Below are 21745 nucleotides of genomic sequence, written 5' to 3'. Positions count from 1 at the left end.
GAACCCGGAAATCCCTTCCCCTGGCAATGAGATGCGTCAATCTCCTTACTTGTTGTTATTGTTGTTCTTTAGAGGATCCGCCTCTCTCCTCGCGGGTAACCAATAGTATAAAAGACCGTGGCTCCCCGCCCAGTCACATTAAGCAGCTGCTGGTTGCAAGAGCTGGCCGACGGACCTGCGATTTCCTTGCGTCATAGCGTGGGGAGGGGATGGCGAACGCTGAACGTGGAACCTTGGTCTTTCCCGAGGTCCACTCGTCTGACGTCCAGGACCTGCTGGGCAGTCCAGTAAGTTCAGTCCCGCACGACTGCTGCTTCTCTGCCCTCTTCCTTAAAGGAGCTGCCTTCCTCCGAGAGGCGTCCTCCGGTCGTGCGGGGTAGAATAGCCCCCTCGGCTTCACCCGCCCCACGTCCATGGGCTGCGGCGGTTTAGTGCAGCTGGAGTGCGCCAGGTGGCGGACGCCGACTGATGAGGGTTTGTTGAGCGTTTGGTAAGCGAGGAGTAAGCTTCGTCCTGGAGAAAGAAGCGGCTACCGAATAGCTTTTGTGCTCGGGAAACGTTGCGTTACTTAAGTCGGCTCTTCTCCCGTCCTCGTGGGGAGCGAATGACCCATTTTCGATAGTTGCTTCAACAGCAGGCAACTTTTTCGCTGCCCCATCCCCCGTGTTATAATAAACTGTTTCCTAAGGCTTTCCAAGTTGGCAATTTGATTTTAATACGAAGCCAATAGGAAACGCCCTTAAATCTCTCCTTCGATTAAATGTGTGATATTGAGATAAATGCTATGTATGCTTACTACATATATTCGTCGATTTGGGTGCTTTTACCTCCATGTACGTAAGCATATAAATGCAGCGTTAGCGTAGCAATCCCTTGTGTTTTCGTAGTTTTTATTAATACTGCGGTTAATCCCGAGGATAACCTATTAACTAGATATATTGTACAGTAGCAAGTAGGCCAGTTAAGATGGTGACTTTCCGGTAGATCCCATGATAGGCAATTTCCTGTTCCAAGGATTTTCAAGATGGTAGTTGTCCCATGGTGCTTGTCTGGAATGTTTGTGAAGTTGTTTGCTATGTAGCCAAAACACTCGTTTCAGATATACCACTTTTAAGTTCCTGTAAGAGTAAGGAACTTTAAAATATTCCAGAATATTTTTTCTTTCAAAACTGTTCTATAAGTAATATAACGTGCTGGTGTTTATGGGTCATGCCCTAAAATAAAGCTAGATAGAATTTTAAAGCAGAGCTGACTTGCTGTGGCTATGTGGAGAGAAGTCATTTCAGTAATCTAAACCAATGACCAATTATTTTTGATAACTCGGGATATCTTTTGTAGACCTGCTTTTCTGTTGATAGTCCTAACAGTTATAAAAGTATGCCTAAAGAATACTGCTTTTCTACCTCAAAATGGTGAGAAACCACATTTTCACTTCATAGGTATTTTTCTCAGAGCAATGCCATTCTGAGCTACCAAAAAGGAATATGTATGCCTTACATACAAATGCATTGTAAACAATTATAGGTAGATTAATGAAGAAACAAATATAGAAATATGCATTGTACTAAGAACAATGTAACATGTACATTCTGGTCATAGGCTGGGAAGCATTACAAACTGCAAATATGATTGTATTTACTACACACTTAGGAATATGCAAAATTCTAATGTTCCCAGTCTTGATTTGTATTATCCATTATCTTCTCCAGCTATTCCTCCATTGTGGACAATGCCAAATCTTTTTGATTTAATCTTGTAGCTCTAAAAAAACAAAGTTCCATAACTGTTTGCTCTTCCATTTCAAATTTCAATAGAGGTATATGTTTTGCAATTATATATTCATATTTGTACACATTTCTGTTTGTCTTAGAATGTTCAAAACTATAAATTATTTTGTCTATATAATTGTAAATAATATTTCTATTATCTAGAGATATTTAATTGAATCTAATTGAAAATTATATCCCTCTCAGATAATTTTTTAAATTATATGTTACATTTCCCTTTACAAAATTTTAGTATCTCAAAATAAGTTAGCCTTTATGTTTGCCTATTATTTCTTGTCTATAAAAAATCTTGGGGAGAGAATCATAAAGGTCTTTTTGACCCAATTTGGGTTTTTATCCATTCCATATTCTCAATATAGCATGACTAACATAATGATTAATCCATATTAACCTTGACTTTATATATAGGATTCTGGGTATTTTAATCTTGGTGTATTTGGTTAGGTGAACCTGACCTAACAAAGTACAGAACTGTGCCCCTGACTTAACCAAAGCACATAGTGTATCCATGAATATCAATTAGCAGCCAGAAGACATGAAGCCCCTTAATTTCATCATTATTTTCTTATCTTTCTCATATGCAAGCAAGCACAGTTTATGAGAATATTCAGAAGAATGGGAAGAGGAAGAGAAAAACCCAGGCAGTCCTAACCCCAGGTTTTTGGTTTTTTGAATTGTATAAAAATATTGTGACTGCTCGGTTTCTCACAAAAAGAAGTTAAGTTTGGAACAACTACATTGTTTTTTAATTAATGTTTTCATTTTATTTCCACAGATTCGTAGAATGGATCCCCAGGTAAATTTCAGTGTGAACTTCCAAGGTAACACCTTGACCTTCCTTGTATCATCTAAAACCACATGGGCTGATATGGAAGCCATGGTGAGTTGAGTCTTTGCTAATTGTGATTCACTAATCAATAACAGTTTTAAATTACCCTTTACTGTCTTCACATCATTTACTGTTTCAAGTTTTCACAAACATCTGGCTTTTTCAGCAGGCCCTAGAACAGGATGGTCTCTGAACCCACTTTTGGACATATGTTTCAGATGAGTTGTAATTGGCCATCCATTTTCCCAGTGTGACTATTAATAAGCTTTAATTATTTGTTATTGATTTCTATCTTTGTTTTTTAATTCTAATATGTATTTAGAATCCCTATTGTAATTGAAGTGGTAAACCAACAATTAATACAATTTGAGAGGATTATTTCTGTAAAATGTTGTGTATTAGTCATTCCTCGAATGATCTCAGCTTTCTTCCCATCCTTTAATTAGCATTGGACAAATTCTATTAATACAATTGCATTAAAGTCACCACTCTTCATTAATTCCATAGAATGGAAAAGATTAAAGGCAATTTGGCTGTTGCATTGCTGATATGTCTATAGTATACCAGCTATGCAGTAGTATAACATTAACATCTTTTACAGCTTCAACCTTCTCCCTCAATTTATGCAGACCTGTATAAGTGCAAGATTAGTGACTAGGAACAACAACATTCTACTAATCAAATCTAGATAATGATCTAATAATTGGCATAGGCTACCAGATGATAATCAAAAATATATCTGCACTCCCAATAGTGTTCTCTTCATTTTTTTATGTTCTATGTAAGTGAACAGTTCTTGCTCAAGATATTTGTTCACTGACCAATCCGTGCTTCATAGCAGAAATGGATGGGGTTGAATTACAGTTTAGGATCAAACAAGATAATTTCAGGATCAAACAAGATAATTTCTTGCACCTACAAGTTGCTTTTTATATGCTTGCAGAAAGGAGTTCTGAGATGTTTTTGGACCAGCACTTACCATTAAAAAATGGAACATTCCAATCAATATTAAATGTAAATTCAGAGCAGCTGTAAACAGTATTTAAAAATGGGCATGAACTTGCATGTTTTTGTTGCAAGTGGTTTAATTCAATATTGATATAAGGTTGCTTTGCCCTTTGGAAATCTTTAACTTGCTAGTATACGTGTATAATCATTTTTTTCACAAAAAATACTATTTCTTTTACTGGAAGAATCTCCTGTTCTATATATTAAGAATTTTAGTTTTATTTTCAAGTTCCCCAGAATTTTTTGAATGCTGTGGGTCTGTTAGAAGAAATCATTTACTTGATTTATTTTAGTAGGTCTGTGATGTGGTTGAAAAGTCAAGTCTATTGTGTAAGGAAGGTGAAACTAAGATTGCCAAAGTTACCTTTTGATTAATGGACAAGATAGGTATGTGCAAAATATTCTAAACAGCTTATAGATTTATTCACTGGGATGCACAGGTTTGATCCTTTTAAGTACAAAAAATATATAGATTGGATTTGACAAAGAGGAATAGAATTGCTCTTGGCTTCATTTATACTTTTGAAATAGCAATAAAAAGGATTAATCATTATTGTCTGTTTTTCCATTATGATGGAGATGAGCCATTTCACTAAGGTTAATTTCTGTTGTAGGTGAAAGTCTCATTTGAACTGAATAATATCCAGATCAAATACATAGATGAGGACCATGATGAGGTACTGCACTTTTATCTTCCAGTGAAGGCTTCATTTTAAAAATGAAAATTATTATTGTACTTTTGAAAGAATAGAACACTAAAAAGAACTTCATATATTTTTTATAAAGAAGCTTTTTTTCTTCTTGCAAAATAGTGTCCAGTCAATATTTGGTCTGCATTGTGTAATAGTTAGTTTCACAGATTATCTAATTTTTTTGCCATCTCTCCTGAGGTTTGCTTACCACTTCAGGATTGAAAAGATATTTTTTTAAAAAAATAATAATCAGATACTCTTTGACTTATGATCACAATTAATCTCAGAATTTTTTAATAAGTTATGGTAATTAAGCAAGCCATCCAAGTAACTGCCTCAATTATCATAATCCTAGCTCTATTAAGTATTAAGTGACCATGCAGGAGTGCTTCAAGGGGGGATGAAAGCCTTGGGAATCCTGGCACCTACCATCATATGGAAATATGGGGGTCACAAAGCTGCAGTTAGCTAGGCCCACCAACTCAGGGACTTCCTCCCTTTCTCTGCCACTCTTGAGAGGCCTGGGCTGCCCCATTCTACCACCATATTTGGAAGCCTTGGCTTGTTAGGCCTACCAATGGACAGAAGCCTGCCATGGCCAGAAGACCTCCGCCAGCTAGGCACACCAGCACATAAGCCACCTCCTTGCTCTTGCCATTCCTGAGATGTGTGAACCTTTTTCCTGTCCCATCATGCCTGGGTCCACTTACCTTTCGGAGAAGGAGTGCCAGAGAATCTGTAGTCGTAAGGATGTGATCCCTGCAGTCCAGGTTTTTATCATGTGACTGGCAGTGCTGCAATGGTTAGAACTTTGGGCAAGAGCTGTAAGTCCCTTTGTTCCGTGCCACCATAATTTTGAAGGGTCACTGAACAAACAGTTGTAAGTCAAGGGTTAACGAGTTACGCCTTTATAGCAGAAATAAGAACACTTCTTGAATCCTGCCCCCCTTCCCTCAATAACAATTCTTTAAAAATATTTTGCTCTTGAAATTATTAAAAGACCAATAATTTATGTCTAAAAGAAGAAAAATGTGCATGCAAATGTGCTCCAAATTTGTCTACTCTTGAGAAATAGGTATGACATAAAATATTTTTGTCTGAGGATGAGTGGTTTATTCTTTAGTTGTACAGGAGGCTTCCTCCAGATATGAGTTATATTACAATTTCCAAAATTCCCACCCAATATGGAACTCTGGCTGTGGCATCCAGAGAACATCAAGTTGGGATAGGCTGGTAGGCTCTGTGATGTACCTATACTAGTCATCTTCAAAATGATAACCCATAACAGTGAGATGGCAGCATATTTGGGCTGAGGGAGAGAAAGTGACTACATTTGCATATGGTATAATCAGCAATATTTGTTGAAATAACTTTCTATAGTCTTAAATTGCCTTGTTGATTTTACTTTGAACTATGTAGTTTCTTAGTAGGAAAGCAGGATGGGGAAAAGATCTGTTTAATAAAAAAAATACATGTCTGTAATAACTATGAAGTCAGAAGCTAAATCTACTGTTCTGCAATGAATCACATGAAAAATCCTGCTATGAATATTATAGCAATTAAAACCTCCTTTCATAATTTCTGTCTGTACCCCCCTTCCCTGATTTGAATTGTGAGCCGCCCTGAGTCCCCTTCGGGGGAAAAGGGCGGCATATAAATATAATCAAATCAAATCAAATTTGTTTTTTTTCCCCACAGGTATCCATCAACACTGCAGGTAAGTTGCCTTTGGTTGACTCATAAAATCGGTTGAGTTCTGCTGTGGTAGTATGAATAAAGGCAGCGATTGAAATAAGGGACACATAGAAGTGCTTAATAATACTGAGAAGTATACTTTTGTAAACAACAAAACATGCCTTGTTTTTGCTCTGTAAAAACTGTATGCAGCGATTATCTAGTTAACAAGCATTTGTCTATTTCTGCATTAGAATGAGGCTTTGTATCTGCAGCTTCTTTAGTAGTCTTTTAAGGAGGAGGCTAAACTTAATGAGCTCTTCAGTTCTTTATTCATTCACTTCCTATTATGTAAAGTTTATTAAGTTCAATGCTAATTTAAATTTTCTCAAAATTCAGAACTGAATGAAATGTGGATAGCTACCCAGGATATGTTATTCTTCTTATCCCTTTTAAATAGTTTGAATATAGAATTCCATTACATTTGAAGAGATGAAATTAATGACATGGATTGTACACCATAATAAAACTAGCAAGTACTGCACGGTGTATTAATTTTTCTTTCCTAAACTTCAAATTGGATTTGGAAATGGGGGATGAAATCTGTATCAGGAAATAAGAAGGAATTATCAAAGCAGTACAATTACATTGGGCCCAAGTGTAAAATATAGTAATTTATTTACAAATGCAATTTTGGACATGATAGTGTTAATATTAACCACAGTTTGTTTCTCTCTTTAGAGGAATATCAAGAGGCTGTTAAGGTAATGGATTAGATTAGCTTTGGGGGCTTATTTTTATAGTAGTATGAATCAAATCTTAGATTTCTTGATGTGTCTGAGATTTTATTATTCTATTTTATCTAAACCAATAAAATCCTTTAAACTTGTCCATTCTAGTCCAGTTCCAAGCTACTGAAGTTCTTTTTAGTCAATACTGTTTATCTATTTTGTCGTAAAGAGTTATTCTCTGGACAAGAGCAAATTACTCTATTATCTTCCTCTTGAGTTGGGTCAGAATACGTATAACAGTTTCAGTTTTTATGTTACTTTCTCCACATTCTTATGGTTATTCTGTTAGTTTCTATGGTCTAGATCCTGGATGATGGATATCTGTCTAGTCGTCAAGGGTACTAGCTATCTTGTCACAGATAGAGAATTAGCAGGAGGAATTTTGGCAAAACCACTTAGTATCCCAGTTGCTGGTTATGAGGAGACTATTAAGGAAATTTCTAGGAAATTAAAAGTGAAGTGAATATAGAAATAATTACATAAGAGGAAAATGGTTTTATCTTTTTCGGTCTTAGAAATTAGGAAAATCTCCATATATGTTGAGTTTGAAAAGATCCATTACTGATGCAACATCCATCTGGCTTGATCACTAATCAATTTTGCAATTTAAAAAAATCCTTTTTCAGCTTTTCCTATCTTTTATATTCTACATCTAAGACATATAAATTCCACTGTAAAAGTACCTTCTAGCATTTTCCCATTTTGCTTAAATGTTTATGGTCTTGTCCTGAGAAAGCTATGACCTTAGTGCAGACCATCTGCTTTCCTTCTGCCAGGTACATCAACTTGTCACAATGTTATTTTTAAAAAAATTCAATTCTCAATAAATGTGTAACTTTAGACAGATAGGATTATTTTTAAAATGGCATATAGTTCATTAGAATGACTATTTCCATGTATAAGGGACTTTATTGAAAGGTTTTTTTTATCCCCAGATTGCAATGAAACAAGGCAGTCGGCTCCAGATGAATGTCTATGAATTAAGAGTTCCTTCAGGGATGTCTTCAAGACTGATATTTGGGAGATCTGAGGAACTGTTTGTTCCAGAAGTTAAAAAGAAGGCTCCAATTGCTCCAACACTGATAAAAGACAAAGATACTAAAAGAAAGAATAAAAGAATACAGGTAGAAGTGAAGATGTGTTTTCTGGCATCTGAAACTATCCTGTCAAATATCCATTAACACCACATTTTTTCTTTTTGAGTCTTTCTATCTAAACTTGTAAAGGTTCCAATTTTAATTTCATTGCATTGTGTGACAACGCTTCATTCTGTTTTAATAAATCTTTATCTTTAGATTCAGATTTTAAGATCTAAGGTGAATTATGTATATATTAGTTTTTATGTAGATATCCTCCTGAGATATGTATTTAGCTTAAATCCATGTGGGGGAGATAATTATTGATAATTATCTCAAAATTTTTCTAATTATACAAAAATAGAAAAATACACAGGTCTTTAGTGTATTAATGTTGATGAAATGTGGTTCTCTATTATTCAAAACTGACCTTTTCCCCTGTCTAAAGTTAGTTTTTGTAAAGTTTTTACAATTTATTTCATTTCTATAAAATCCCTACAAAATATTCAGAGGGGAATGTAGGTATTGAGTGAACTGTGCTTTTTTTCTGAAGAGTAAATATTTTCCTGGTTTTTGGAGTACGTAACCATTCTTCACCTTTCAGATTTGTTTGAAAGAAATTTGTTTCTTGTAAAGTCTTAATGGAATTCACTGCTTCTTCTTGCTCCCCCCTGAATATATCATATATTTTGCTATACATTTTAAAGTAGTAAAAAGCTGAAGAAATCATAAGCTATTTTCTAAAACCACAAGCAAAACAAAATATTCAGATACATTTAATTAACCAGTTAGTAATCCACTATATGCATTCAAAGATATAATACTGTTTAAATAATGCTGTGTTACATAATGCTAAAAGATCCACATATTGTTATGAATTTGACCAGTGTTCTTGGCTGTTAGAAGTAATAGGAGAGGTTTTACTTTGGGCTTTTAAGATTTTGGCCTGACTGAACATATTTGCAAACTTCCAAGCATCCCCTTGAATACCAAAGTCCAGGTTACATTCTGTTCTGCCAGAACAATGACATTGTTTCTAGCAGCAAGCCTGGCCTTATTTTTAAATAAAAATACCAAACAAACAAACAATATGGCAAAGTCTGAAGAGTGCCTTTATTTATTCGCTTAGTCTTGCCAAGTCCAATATGAATAGGTACAAGGAAGTTGTATGTTAAGTTTTGCTGCTATGATTTTTTTTAATCTCTCTAGAGTGAGCGCCTTCTCAGTGAGGTCCCTCCTGAGTGGTTTACAAGCTACTTGGAAAAGGTGAATGTGGTTTCTTTTCTATTTGTCTTGTTATGCAAGAGGCCTTCAGAAAAGGCATTGGAGGTGTGTGTGTGATTCAAACAGAATTGGAGAATAATATGTCTTTCTTTAAAAATAAAGAAAATGATATTATTCATCATGGGTAGAGCTTCACACACAAATTGATATTTGATCCAAATTGGCTAAACCCAAATTTTCTAGTTGATTTAAGAGGGCAGTTTTGTCCAGCTTAGTGTAGTGTGGCCAGGAGGTAGGAAAAATCAATGCATTCATCTCTCATGGTTAGTATAACTGAAGGCATGTAAGGATGGTTTCCCATTACACACCAAATTATTAAAGTGTATGTTGTATGCAGTACTATTTTTCTTTAAATCAACTTACTGCCTGTCCATTCTAGTGGAGTGCATGAATCAATTCTTGGAATGGAGATCAGAGCAAGAAACAAAAAGCCAATAGAAATTTGCTCAGGATACTTTTCTTTCTCTGCCTTTCCTTTTGCAGTTCCGGGAGCAAGTTGTTCAAGACACTGTTAAAATGCTGGAACAGAAGTTGAATGACAAGCTGCTTCTTACCAACCAGCTTCCAAAGTCCATGAACACTTCAAGACACCAAACTCCTGCAAGTTCCTTGGTGCAAGGCAATTCCTATGACTGGTTGCTTTCCTGTAATAATTGTCAAAAGCCCATAGTGGGGATTCGCTACCAGTGCAGGTAGGACCCAGGCCAGGGGATTAAAATGCAAATGTCCATGGTTTTCCAGGAGGTTAGAAATCGGTATTCTGAGGTTTTCTAGTGACTGTTGTTAGTGATGTATATAAGCAATTTAAACAATGGTCTAATCATTATGTAGCTAAAGTGGAAACATAGGATATCTCATGGAATCAAAGGTAAAGTTAGTGATATTACTTGAATAATTGGGAGAGGAACATCACTGATTGTCACATTCTTCCTCTCAATAAAATTTCTGCTTTAAAAATATATATACTCCACTACACAGGTAGTGTTCCAGTTTCCTTCTTTAGCAAAAACAGAAAGAGAGAGAAATTCGGCAATAAATATTGCATGATGCTATATTGGCAAAAGGAGCTGTTTTCATTTATATTTGTGATTTATTTACTGAAACTAATGCTACTCTAATCACATACGTTGAGCAGTTTATATTTCGTTAATACAGAAAATAGCTTAGGACACAATATGAAACTCAAAAACATTTGTTTACTACAGCTGCATTTCATCAGGAACTACCAGAATCACTTGACCCTAAAGGCTCTCTAAAAAGAAAAAAGAAAAGTTTTAAACCCTCTCAGGAATATTAGCCATTCTAATCTTTCTTCCCATTCTGATTTCTTATTATTTCCCTGTTTAGCAAGAAGGTTTGCTTACAGGAGTTTTCTAAGGGATAATTTATTTGCTGCCCCTCTTATTGATAAAGCAACTCTGGGTGGTTTACAGACAGTAAAAAGATAAATACAAAACTAATCAAAATTTAAAACACTATAGAAATTTAGAAACAAGGAGACGGATAGCACAGGGATTATATTCTTTCATCAGTCTTCTCCAGTGGCGCAGGTCCCCACAAGGCCTCAAACCAACTGGCAAAACCAGTTTTTTATAAACCTCCAGAAGGGGGCAGAAGTGTGGGAACTTATAGGGCTGAGGCCATAGCGGAAAAGGTTCTTTTTCTTAATTGTGCCAGCTGGAATTTATGTCCACACAAAGTATTTTGCAGATAAAAGTAACCCTTCCCTATTCTCTTTTGTAATGAACATTTGAGAAAAATAAATCTAGGGTTTTGTTTTCCTTACAGAAGCTTCACTGGTTCATAATTCTGCTTTTATATCTTCCCCTAAGATTTCATCCAAATATATTGTACTTAAAATACACTAATATATCTCAATATATCAGCACAGCTGAGAAAGTATTTTAGCAAATAACTTAAACAGCTAATAGAGGAAACAGATCAGTAATTCACCACATCACCTTTCTTATTTCCCCAGTGTTTGCCCAACCTATAACATCTGTGAATTGTGTGAAGCAGGATTATATTTCCATGACCCTAACCATGTCTTTCTAAAACTGCGGAGGCCCACTTGGCATATTTCAGACACACAGAGTCTTGGACAGCGATCATCATCTCTTGTCACTTCAGAGCAAGTCAGGTAAGCAACCAACTTCCTTGCTTCCATTGTGAGCCCCTTGAATTGTTTATGTTTAGAGTGCTCATGATAATGAATTTAACATACAGTGAAAAAAGCTCATGGAGGAATCAAAGATATAGCTAAGTTCATATCACTATGGAAAATTGAGTTTGTCTCCATGCCTTTCTTTCACCTCTAGTAGATGGTTGTAGATGCCCTACTGAAATGGACAAAGACCAGAATTTCTGATAGGGTAGGGCTTTGTTTTGGTGGTAGCAGAGATACTGTGTTTGTTTTGCTTTGTTTTATTAAGACTAGAAAAAAAGCTTGTAGATTCCTTAAATGACTTACTGCTGAAAAGGTGGCAACCAATAATGGTATTTGGATATCATGAAAATAATGCTTGTTTATTGCTAGTGGTCCTCTAACCATGGATTGTCCAGTTAACTTAGGAGACATCCAGCTCCACATTTTTTTAATAGAGGAGAAGCATAATTAATACCTTATTTCTAATTGTTCAGATTCCAGATGGACAAGAATTTCTTGAAAGCAGAGAAGCAGCGTTTACGAGGAGAAAAGAAGCAGCGTAAAGCTGAAGCACGGGAACTCAAGAAGCAACTTAAATTGCATCAGAAGTTTAATCTATGGAACTCAGTTCATGCTCTTGACCACCGTGGTTTGGCAGCTGCAAAATCTGAGAGGCTACAATCTAGTACACTACTGTAAGCAAGCCTGGACCTGGGTTATGTTTGGAAAGCTCATTCTGCACATTCCGTGTTGGCTTTTAGTGGACTGTTAGCTCCTTTTCTAGCCAGTTCATGATTTGTGCATTTCTAGTATGTTCGGTATCTTTAACGTCCTGCTTATCTAAAAATACAGTTTTAAAAGACTATTAGATAAATTGTGATTCATTAGGTCATCATTTCAGAGATAATTCCTTAACAGAGAAACAGAATGGGCAAGAACAAAAACTCTGGAAGTGGGAAATGATTTCCTGCTGGCTTTACCATGACTAATCACATTCCAGCAGCCAATGGTGGGGATCAGTCTACCCAGCCTGTACAGTGAACCAAAATAAAAGACTAAGGGCAGAGGACAACTTTTTCCTTTTGGATATCACAACAACGGTCTCAGATTTTGGTTAGCCAGTTGAGGTGCCTGGTTCAAAACTAGTTGCCCTACGATGGTCTGTTTTGTCCAGTTAAAGGTTACAGGAATGATAGTTTCAGTAGTATGTAAATTCATAATCCCTGATACATTTTAGATCAGCTTCCTAGATAGCTAGGTATGTTTGACTATTGTTCCTAGAATACCTACTGAGAATGGCTAATGAGCCGGCAGATTTGAAATTTTACTGATTTGTCTCTGGTTTCCTTCGTTTTACAGTTCTCTGCAGCGATGTCCAGTTGTTTCCACACTGAGTGCAGCCTTTGTAGATGAGAATTTACCAGATGGAAGTCATCTTCCACCAAAGATTATCTTCATGAAGCATTGGCGTATGAGGAACACAGGCAATATGGCATGGAGCTCAGATACCAAGGTGTTTTTCAATATTTAATTTGTAAAGATACATGCTAAAGTCTAGCTTTGGCACTGAGCCTGCTCCCTTTGCTCATCTCCTTTAGCACTTTCTGTATCAATATTGGGATGGTACTTTATAAGGTGCATTAGTACTTTGTTGCATGTTTTGGGATGAGTCGTGCTAATATTTTGTTTTCTACTATTCCAATAAATAATAGCTCTCAGGAATATAACTTTATACAAAGGTTTATTTTAAACTCCCAACCACCCACTTTGGAGTTTTGGCTACACTGTTAAAAGCAGAAACTATGGTTCTGTACTGCTCTGGTTGCTAAGTAAATGGGAATTGAAGGATTTGTTTTAATGAATCAGAGATGCTCAGATCTCAGAACTGTATACATTCAGTGAATTGTGATTTGTCTCTTAAGTGATATTAGTCTGTTTCATTATCACTTATCCCCAAGATTATCTAATAGCTTTCTCTCTGCAGCCCGATTCTTGAAAGGGGGCTTCTATGTCATAGGCCCAGATACTTAAATGCAGGATTCTGATTCTTCTTCACACTAATTTTTCTTTGTGTTGCGAAGTGCCTGAAAACCACAGAAGCTCAACTCAGAATGGAAGTTTGAGTCTCTGTTTACCAACATTTACTTAATGAAAGACTTTTTGGACATAAGGCTTAAAAACATTCATTTATAACCAGTATGAAAAACTTGCATGCTTTTGTGTTACAATAAAATAACTTTCCCTTCTCTTCACATTTCAGCTAAAATTCATGTGGGGAAACATAACTCTTATGTCTTCTGAAAAAAAAGATGTGATTGTGCCTTCCCTACTTCCTGGGGAAGAGGGTTTTGTCTCAGTGGAGTTTGAAGCCCCAGCAACGGAAGGAACCTATACATCCCACTGGAGGTTATCACATAAAGGAGAACAATTTGGACCCCGGATCTGGTGCAGTATTGTGGTTGACTCCTCTTCTTCCACAATTTCCAATCTTTCTGACCATGGCAGATTGATGCCTAGCTGTTGCCAGAATAGTAGATCTCTTTACAAAGAAGAGGTAAGGCCCTCATGTACCTGGGTCTATTTAAGACACTGTTTTTTTCCTCTCCATATTTTTTCTCCACCTCTCACATTTTGTAATTTTAATATATCTCTGCCTTCCCTCTCTTCCCCTACCCTCCTCTCCCCTCTCTTTTGCCTTACATCTGTATTGTCTCCACTCAGTAGCCCCTCTTCTTCAATGTGCATATTCTCTCCTGATTCAAATAATTTAAATTCCTAGAATCAATCAACTAACTATCCTTCAAACAGTTAATTTGTTTTAACAATTTGAATCCCTGCTGTTTTCAGGTATAACCGAGAAAAAAGATCTTGATCAGATACCATAGAAAGCCTGCTGATCAATCTACATGGATTGAAGATTATGAGACTTGTCATCCAAATCTGCAGGACTGTTACAAATTTTGCCAGGATCAATGTATTAGTCTGCATGAAATAGTTTCCCAAGCAAAAATAGAATCCTGAAAAAATCCTAGTCTATTTATTCTATTAACTTCATTCTAAACTAATTACAAGGGGGCTGTTTCATCTGTTTCTCAGCTCAATAATATAAGGGATATATTATCTTTTTAAGAAAGATAATATTTAACTTCTGAACGAGCAGAACAATGAGAAAAAGTATACTAGTATCACTTATTTTTTTAGAAAATACAAAGATGTATTGAAGAGTTAACTTTGCAAGTTTATTTTTGTTTAGCTGAAAAAGAATTAAACAAAATAGAACTCCAGATTCTCTATACCAAATATTTTAAATAGATTCAGTCTTTTTTATATAATATAGAATAACAAAATGAAAATGTAGAGATCAAGGTAGTATGGAAGATGTTCTGCAGTATAAACAATACAAGGAAGTGCTTGAGTAAAATAGTTTACTCCTTCATTATTACTTCTTTTCTCTATAGGAAAGAGCTTCAGAATTTAAGGGGGAAGTAAGTTTGGCCAACCGAGTTGCATCATCAAAGATGAAAAAAATCCTCAATGCTAGAGAGTTTTACATCCCATCACTTGATCTTCTCACAGCTCAGGTGAAATGTCTGGTACAGACCAAAATTCAAAATGGGTTCAGATAAAAAAAAATTATTCCATAAGTTTTCTCTGTCATTAAATTGTTCTTTTTTCTTCCCATTAGGATTTGCTCTCCTTTGAATTGCTAGATATTAACATAGTGCAAGAATTGGAACAGGTCCCTCATAATACTCCTGTTGGTAAGTTGTGGCAAATACAGTCTCATCGTGCTTTCTCAATATAGTATGTCTAATTGGCATTATTGGATACCTGCCAAGGCCCATACTTTTTCAGTAGGGAATTCTCTGCCAGCTCCTAGAATCTTCTGAATTTGCTGCTGCTTCTTGCAATTACTGTTTTTTGCCTGCTCTATTAAGCAAGCAATGTTCTATTTGCTTATTGTGAAAAATGCTGAGGTTTCTCACAGTATGGAACTATAATGAGATTTGTAAGGCTTAGTCCCCTCCTTATTAGTTTCCTCAAGGTAAATATAGTTGGGTCAGCATCTGCTACCTTTAATACTCTTGGCCAACATACTAGGATGTATTATCACATTATGCCTGACTGTAAATGACGGTTGAGCTGAACAGGATAAATTTGTGAATTTTTCAGTATGATCTATGATGCTCAGCTAATCATGTGGTAAAACATTTCTCTCAATTATTGGAAATCTTTATTTCTTTCTATTTGGTTCAAGGTATGTTTAGTCCTTAACTGTTGACCAATCCATCACTTTTCTTTCCTACAGATGTGGCAATGGAAAGAATCTATAAAAATAGTTTCAGAAATACAAAAAAGGGGTTTATGTTTTTCCTTGTGATATTATCCTTATCTTGCTTTTTCAGATTCCATACAAGGTCCAAGCCCATACAAAATCCATGAGTGCACTTCTCTGCCAAAAACAACTGTCTTAGATCAGAAACAAGAAGAGAATGAGAGAATCACATATAAATTACTGTCTGGTAAGCAATGAGAAATACTGTGAGGGCCCTAAAAATTCACTGTTCTTCCCCACTGGGTTTCCTTATCAGGTAGAAGCCAGAAGTCTCAACTAAAAACTGAATGATCAACCATTTTAATTGGCTTTATCATTAACAATCAATTTTGCTGCAAAGCTGCTAACTTTAGAATTTGGAAAATTTACCAGATAGTTTTAGTGATACTAACAAATGATTGCCAGGTTGTATGGACTTAGTCAAAGCTGCATTATAGACCAAGATAATCTAAACTGCTTTCAACAGATTTACCTAGTTTGTATTTTATATCTTCAGCTTTTTTTCTTACAATATAGCTCCAGCTATAAGATACGCTTCATCCCTTGATAACCAGAATATACTTGGCTCAACATGTCTTTCTTACTAGGCCTATGTTCAAATATTATAAAATCTAAATTTTATAGACTTAGAAATTTAAGTATTTCTAATTTATGTGTACAAAGTTCAATATTCAGGTTCTGAAATGTCCTCCAAATCGGGCTCTTGATGTTTTGTGAAAATTCTGTTCTTGCAATCCTGTAACTTGAATGGTATCATGCTTCCTTTTGATGTATCTCACTGCTTGAAGTAATTACATTCATTAGGTAAAATGAATTAGATAAAAATGACTACCAAAGATTAAATGCAAATTCAGTATCTATGATAGCTTTCTCTATTCTGAAATTTTTGGTAAATACTGCCAAGAATATTTAATCTCATCCTATAGATGCTCAAGTCAGCAAAGGGAAGGCTGAAAATTCAGGAAACCAAGAAGAAGGAGAGGAAGACATGAGTGGGACCCAGTTTGTATGTGAAACAGTCATTCGTTCTCTCACCTTAGATGCTGCACCTGACCATCAGCCCCCACAAAAAAAGAAGTCTTTTCACAGTGAGTGCTTTCAAATGTCTTTGTTAAAAATCTACCATATTCAGAAAATACCTCCAGCATCATTATTTCCTCTTTTTTGTTATTGTTGATTTAGATTCTTTGCAAACACTATCTGATATTGCCCACTGCAGCACAGAGAACAATGATTCCATTAACCCTGTTTCTGTATTAGAGGAACTACAGGACACAGTACCAACTTCTGAATTTGGTAAGACTTGATGGTTAGTCTTTGCTTTTCTGAAGAGTTAATGAATTGAATATAAGTAACATCTCTGCTTAATGAAGAAGTTCCCAAATTGGATCAGATGAACAGAGTTAACATAATAATGAGATTTACTGTTAAAGATTTCACTAAATTACTCATAGTTTATGAGAGATTGATGTAGTAATTAAGGCATCAGGCTGGAATGAGTCACAAACTCAATTTAGGTATGAAGCCAGCTGGTGACCTTGGGCCATTTTCTTTCAGCCATTAGAAAGAACAATAGCAAAACCACTTCTGAAAAACTTCGTTAAGAAAACTGGAGGAATTAGTTCAGGCAATGAACAGAAGTCAAAAGCTGATTTGATGGCACATACCCCACATACATTCTTAGTTTTTTGTTACTAAGATACATATTTGAAATGCATGTGCCTGAGAACTTCCTATGATTTGGATGGTGGGGAATAAGTTTTAGTTTATGACGGTTGTGTCTTGGGTATACCTACAAGACAGAATGATGAAGACATTGTGGAAAGGACTGCAATGCTGACATTTATACTGAAACACTATTCCCTGTCTTCTAGAAAACCTCCCAGTGCAAGATGGTGAAGAATCAAATATAGAAGCTGACAATGATACTCAGGATGAATTCAGCAGTCAGGCATCTTCTCTTTCTGAAGATTTTATCATTGTTCTTCCGGAATGTTTTGATACCAGTCGTCCTCTGGGCGAGTCAATGTACAGTTCAGCGCTCTCTCAGTCAAATTTAGAAAATGTTACCATGGCTCCAGCAAATCCTGAAGAAAGCCACACATCAATGAATAGCACCAGTGATATGTTGATTACATCTCAGACCCTTGATGAAGTGTCACTGACTCCTCAGAGTGGGGAACCACGGCTAATAAGGTACCAAGTAAACTGAGAATAATCCAGAATCTTAAGATTTCAGTAATTTCTATACTTTTAAGTAGCCTCCCAAAGAGAAGTGTTGATTTCTGAGTGTACATACCAAGCCAAAATGTACAAACAATTCCAAATGAAAAAGCCATTTGGAATTTTACTATATTATAATAGATATAATAAAACAAGTACCTGAATGTGTAGCATAGCCCAGTATCCCCAATTTTCATTCTTTGGAGCTTTTGGTACTCTACTATGAATATTTATTTGTTTTTCTCTAATAGATTTCGGGCTCTTTCTGAGAGTTCCCAAGAAGCAAGCGAGGAAGCCCTGTTGGTTCCTGTCCAAATGAGAGAAGGTATTGTATTGCAATGTTCTACATGATAGACGATAAGCAGGAGTTTCTAACTGCTGCTCTCCAGAGATTTATGTATATTTGAAGTATACATACGTACATATTGTTTTTATTAAGTAAATCAGTAAATTTTACAAATGTAGTTTGTAGGAATATTCTCTATTCCTTCTGGAGCACAAAGATGGATTATTTTCTCTTTTTTTATGTTCTTGCTCTCATGTACTTTTATTTCCACTTTCTTGTAGAATTACAGAGATATGAGTCTGAGGTTTCATCTCCAGAAAATATAAATAACCCATCAATGTATCCTGAATCATCTAGGTAAAAAAAAATCAAACAGATTTCATCATGATGTGAATAATGATTTTTGTGAGATTTTTGATGTGTCAATTAGGCTTTTGTTTCTTCCTTTTTCAGAAATGTTGATTTAATCTTACAGTTGAACAAATCAATTGAGGCTTTTTAAAAAACTGCACTACTGAAGTAGGAAGCCACCACAGGCAAAAGAAACTAGAGCAGACAAATGGTTTTAAAAGAACAATCTTAAGAGATTGTTAAGAGAACTCACTATTTCCCACTACTCTTCGGATGCAGAAAATGCTAATTTTAGTTTTTGGCATGTTCACTGAAGATATTGGGTCATTGGATTGGAAACTATTTGTAATTGGAGTAGGTTATACTGTGCTGGGTGGATCAGTAATCTGATAGGGAAAAAGCCTTTTCCCTTTATTTATATGTTTTAAACTCCAATTTGATTTGCAGACATAGCCCGGGAAATAGCCTTGCTGGTGGCCTGGTGAAAGGGGCCTTATCAGTGGCTGCCTCAGCTTACAAGGCATTGTTTGTTGGGCAAGCCCCCATGGATCAGGTAAATAGATTATCTTGTCACCTTATGAGTCCCAGAAAATATACCTTTTCTATGGCTGCCTCTGCTCTGTAGAACAACCCCCCATTCCCTGATGCATTAGATGCCATTTGAATGAGAATCACCTTTTGGTTTTTTTATTATGTGCTTGGTCACCTTTTTATATATTTGGTTACTGTTGTATAATGGGTTTTTTTCTTTTTAATTATTTGTGCTGCATGCTGCCAAATCATATTGTTTAAAGTCCCCGGCCTTATACATTTTAAAAATAAATATGGACAAGCAAGGACAGGAGGGTGTACATTTTATAGTTTCAAAATTAATCCTTACAGATGAGGATACAGCAATCTAAAAAACAGGTTGCTAGTTTTGTGAATGCAAAGATAAGCTTGAGAACTGGGTAATATAGTAAATTATTACAAATAAGGAAAATAATGCTCAGTACAGTAGAAATTTTTCCAATTTAAATTTTGCTGAGATTATTGTAGTATCTGAGGTGTATATAAATGTTTGCTTTATGCAACTTTGCATTTGTGTGTTTGTTTCCTCTTTATATTGATATTTCTGTACTTTTCATCCTTCCAGGCTGTTTCTGTAACCAGTGAAAATCAAATGGCTTCATTTCTGACTCACCTACATGAAATGGGCTTCTGTGACAGACATCTTAATCTCCATCTGTTGCAGAAACATAAATGTGACATGAATCTTGTTGTCACTGAGTTGCTGAAGCTGAATCAGGGTGATTGGTATGGGAACCCATACTGAACCTTTTTCACTTGTGCATTAAAAAACGTAGTAGCAACTGGCACCAGCAGCTTCTAGCTCCCTTCTGTCATAAGCAGAGCCAAGATGGCTTCACTTTTATTTTTCAGTACATTATAATTCCTACCATCTCTATTATCCTACAGCTCAGGCATTAGGGTATCTTTTATTTTAAAATGTTTTTCCCCAGATTGGTGAATGCCAGATTGTAGATAGGAGAAAAGAAGTGATTATGCTCCAGAAATATAAGTGGAGTTAGCAGCCAACATAGGCTGTTTGTTCTCTAATTTACTTCTCTTCTGGTTAAGCAATACTTTTATCCCACATTTAATGTTGTGTGTTTTGCAAGACACTGACATTATCTGAAAACTATGTCCTCATTAGGAAGATTCCATGAAAACCCCACAATTCCATATTTTTCTGGTTATTTCCCTGTTAGAAGCAGAACAATTGGTAATGTCAATAAAAATACTAAAGGTGTAGCTGTTTATACTCCATAATTCTTTAGAGACAAAATATGCTCAAGCTATTTGAAGGGTAGATAATCAAGACAAATCTGTTTAAAAAATTATTTTTGTAGACTTTTACCAGCCAGCAGTGTTCGATAGCAGTAAATACTGCTCTCACAAGTAGTATTCCTGATTTCTCTACCCAGATGTTAGATCAATTTGAAGTCCTTAAAAAAGCAATAGTTTAATAAATCTTCAGCTTAATTATATAGTGATTAATTAAATACCTGATAGAAATTTTTGCCTAATATGTAAAAGAAAGAAAAAGACAAATATATGAATGAATGATATTTAAGGAAAATAACTTCCTGTATCTCCATTAATCAAAATAGAGGACTCAAGAATCTGTGGGGAATTTCTGCCCATACCCGGAAATAAATACTGTAAGGATTTGATCCTAAACAGTTTACACTTTTTGATTTGACTCTCAGGTGTTCCTTTGATTTTTTTCATATAGGATGAAAGGAATGTCTTTTCATAAAGCATGCAAACAGTAATGGGATGTACACAAGTATAGCTTTTCTGTGATTTTGGTAGGAAAATAGTTAATGATTGCAAGAGTTTGAAATGAGAAACGCAGATTGAGGAGTTGAGGACAAGCTGCTTGTGCTATGTACTGCTTATTTAATATGTATACAAACTGAATATTGGAAGAGTTTAGATTTGCAACTTCTCTTGGGCTGATGGGGAAAACCTTTAAATTACTAGGTAGATCTTCATATTTTTTTCAATTACTTTATTTTGAATTACTTCAATCAACTAACTTCTTGTTGGCCCTGATGAAGAAAGCTTTCTTCTTATGTTTCATAAAAGGTGACATTTTCTTCTATTGGCTTTGTATGTTTTATAAGAAGTTGCATGATTGATAATTTAAACAATACTGATATTAAGATATTGTTTATTGCTTAGATTAAGCACCATGATCTTTGAGTTGAAAAATAAATATTAAAAATGCACACTAGGTTTGTCTTTGTGAAAATTTGTTCTTTCATCTTTAAAACAATTAGTAAAACCATATGGATTGCAAAAAAAAACTTCTAATAAAAGCAAATGTGTTTCCATATAAAATACATCTTCATGCTGGGATAGCAACACTTATACAGTGAGGTACATTTATTATTCTTTATACCAGTTGTGTAGGTCCAAAGATTCCCTGAGCATGTGAAAGATCTTTCTCTTTAGAGATGCTGATACCAATTACATATTGTCATGTATATAACTCTTATGCAGATAGTGAAATACTGAGTGTGGGCTGCAGAGTGGTTATTTTAGAAAGAAGTCAAACTGTCACATTCAAAATTGGGGGGGGGGGTGTTCAACTGTGTATGTTGTATTTAGAAAGCACAGGCTGCTTTTACAATATACAAAGAGAATAAAGAATTAATTGATTTGTCAAGTATAATTTCTTTGCCAGCTCAAAGTTTCATCCAGGTTATCAACT

General features: G+C 35.5%; 1 protein-coding gene across 4 annotated transcripts; it reads left to right on the top strand.

Moving 5' to 3' along the window:
* The first annotated feature begins 130 nt into the window (after window positions 1-130).
* NBR1 (NBR1 autophagy cargo receptor) lies at window positions 131-21265 on the top strand. 4 transcript variants are annotated; one of them, XM_014058253.2, is made up of 22 exons: window positions 131-287; window positions 2563-2667; window positions 4239-4301; window positions 6015-6033; window positions 6732-6754; window positions 7717-7905; window positions 9067-9123; window positions 9625-9833; window positions 11120-11281; window positions 11782-11982; window positions 12647-12800; window positions 13548-13841; window positions 14746-14868; window positions 14973-15048; window positions 15694-15810; window positions 16664-16711; window positions 16806-16919; window positions 17498-17819; window positions 18098-18171; window positions 18414-18489; window positions 18931-19036; window positions 19619-21265. In XM_014058253.2, the coding sequence occupies exons 1-22, from the start codon at window positions 210-212 to the stop codon at window positions 19796-19798; spliced, it is 2790 nt and encodes a 929-aa protein (XP_013913728.2). In that variant the 5' UTR covers window positions 131-209; the 3' UTR covers window positions 19799-21265. The 4 variants fall into 4 exon arrangements, with proteins under 4 accessions (XP_013913728.2, XP_013913726.2, XP_087569388.1 ...); XM_014058251.2 differs by having other exon boundaries at window positions 16550-16711; XM_014058252.2 differs by lacking the exon at window positions 131-287 and adding an exon at window positions 310-490 and having other exon boundaries at window positions 16550-16711.
* Window positions 21266-21745: the final 480 nt, after the last annotated feature.

The sequence above is a fragment of the Thamnophis sirtalis genome, unplaced genomic scaffold (genome assembly GCF_051295495.1).
Source record: "Thamnophis sirtalis isolate CommonGarterSnake01/CBP01778 unplaced genomic scaffold, rThaSir2_p1.2 scaffold_4, whole genome shotgun sequence".
In the NCBI taxonomy this organism is placed as follows: domain Eukaryota; kingdom Metazoa; phylum Chordata; class Lepidosauria; order Squamata; family Natricidae; genus Thamnophis; species Thamnophis sirtalis.
The sequence above is the reverse complement of the archived record's forward strand: the minus strand, read 5'-3'. Positions and strand labels throughout refer to the sequence as shown.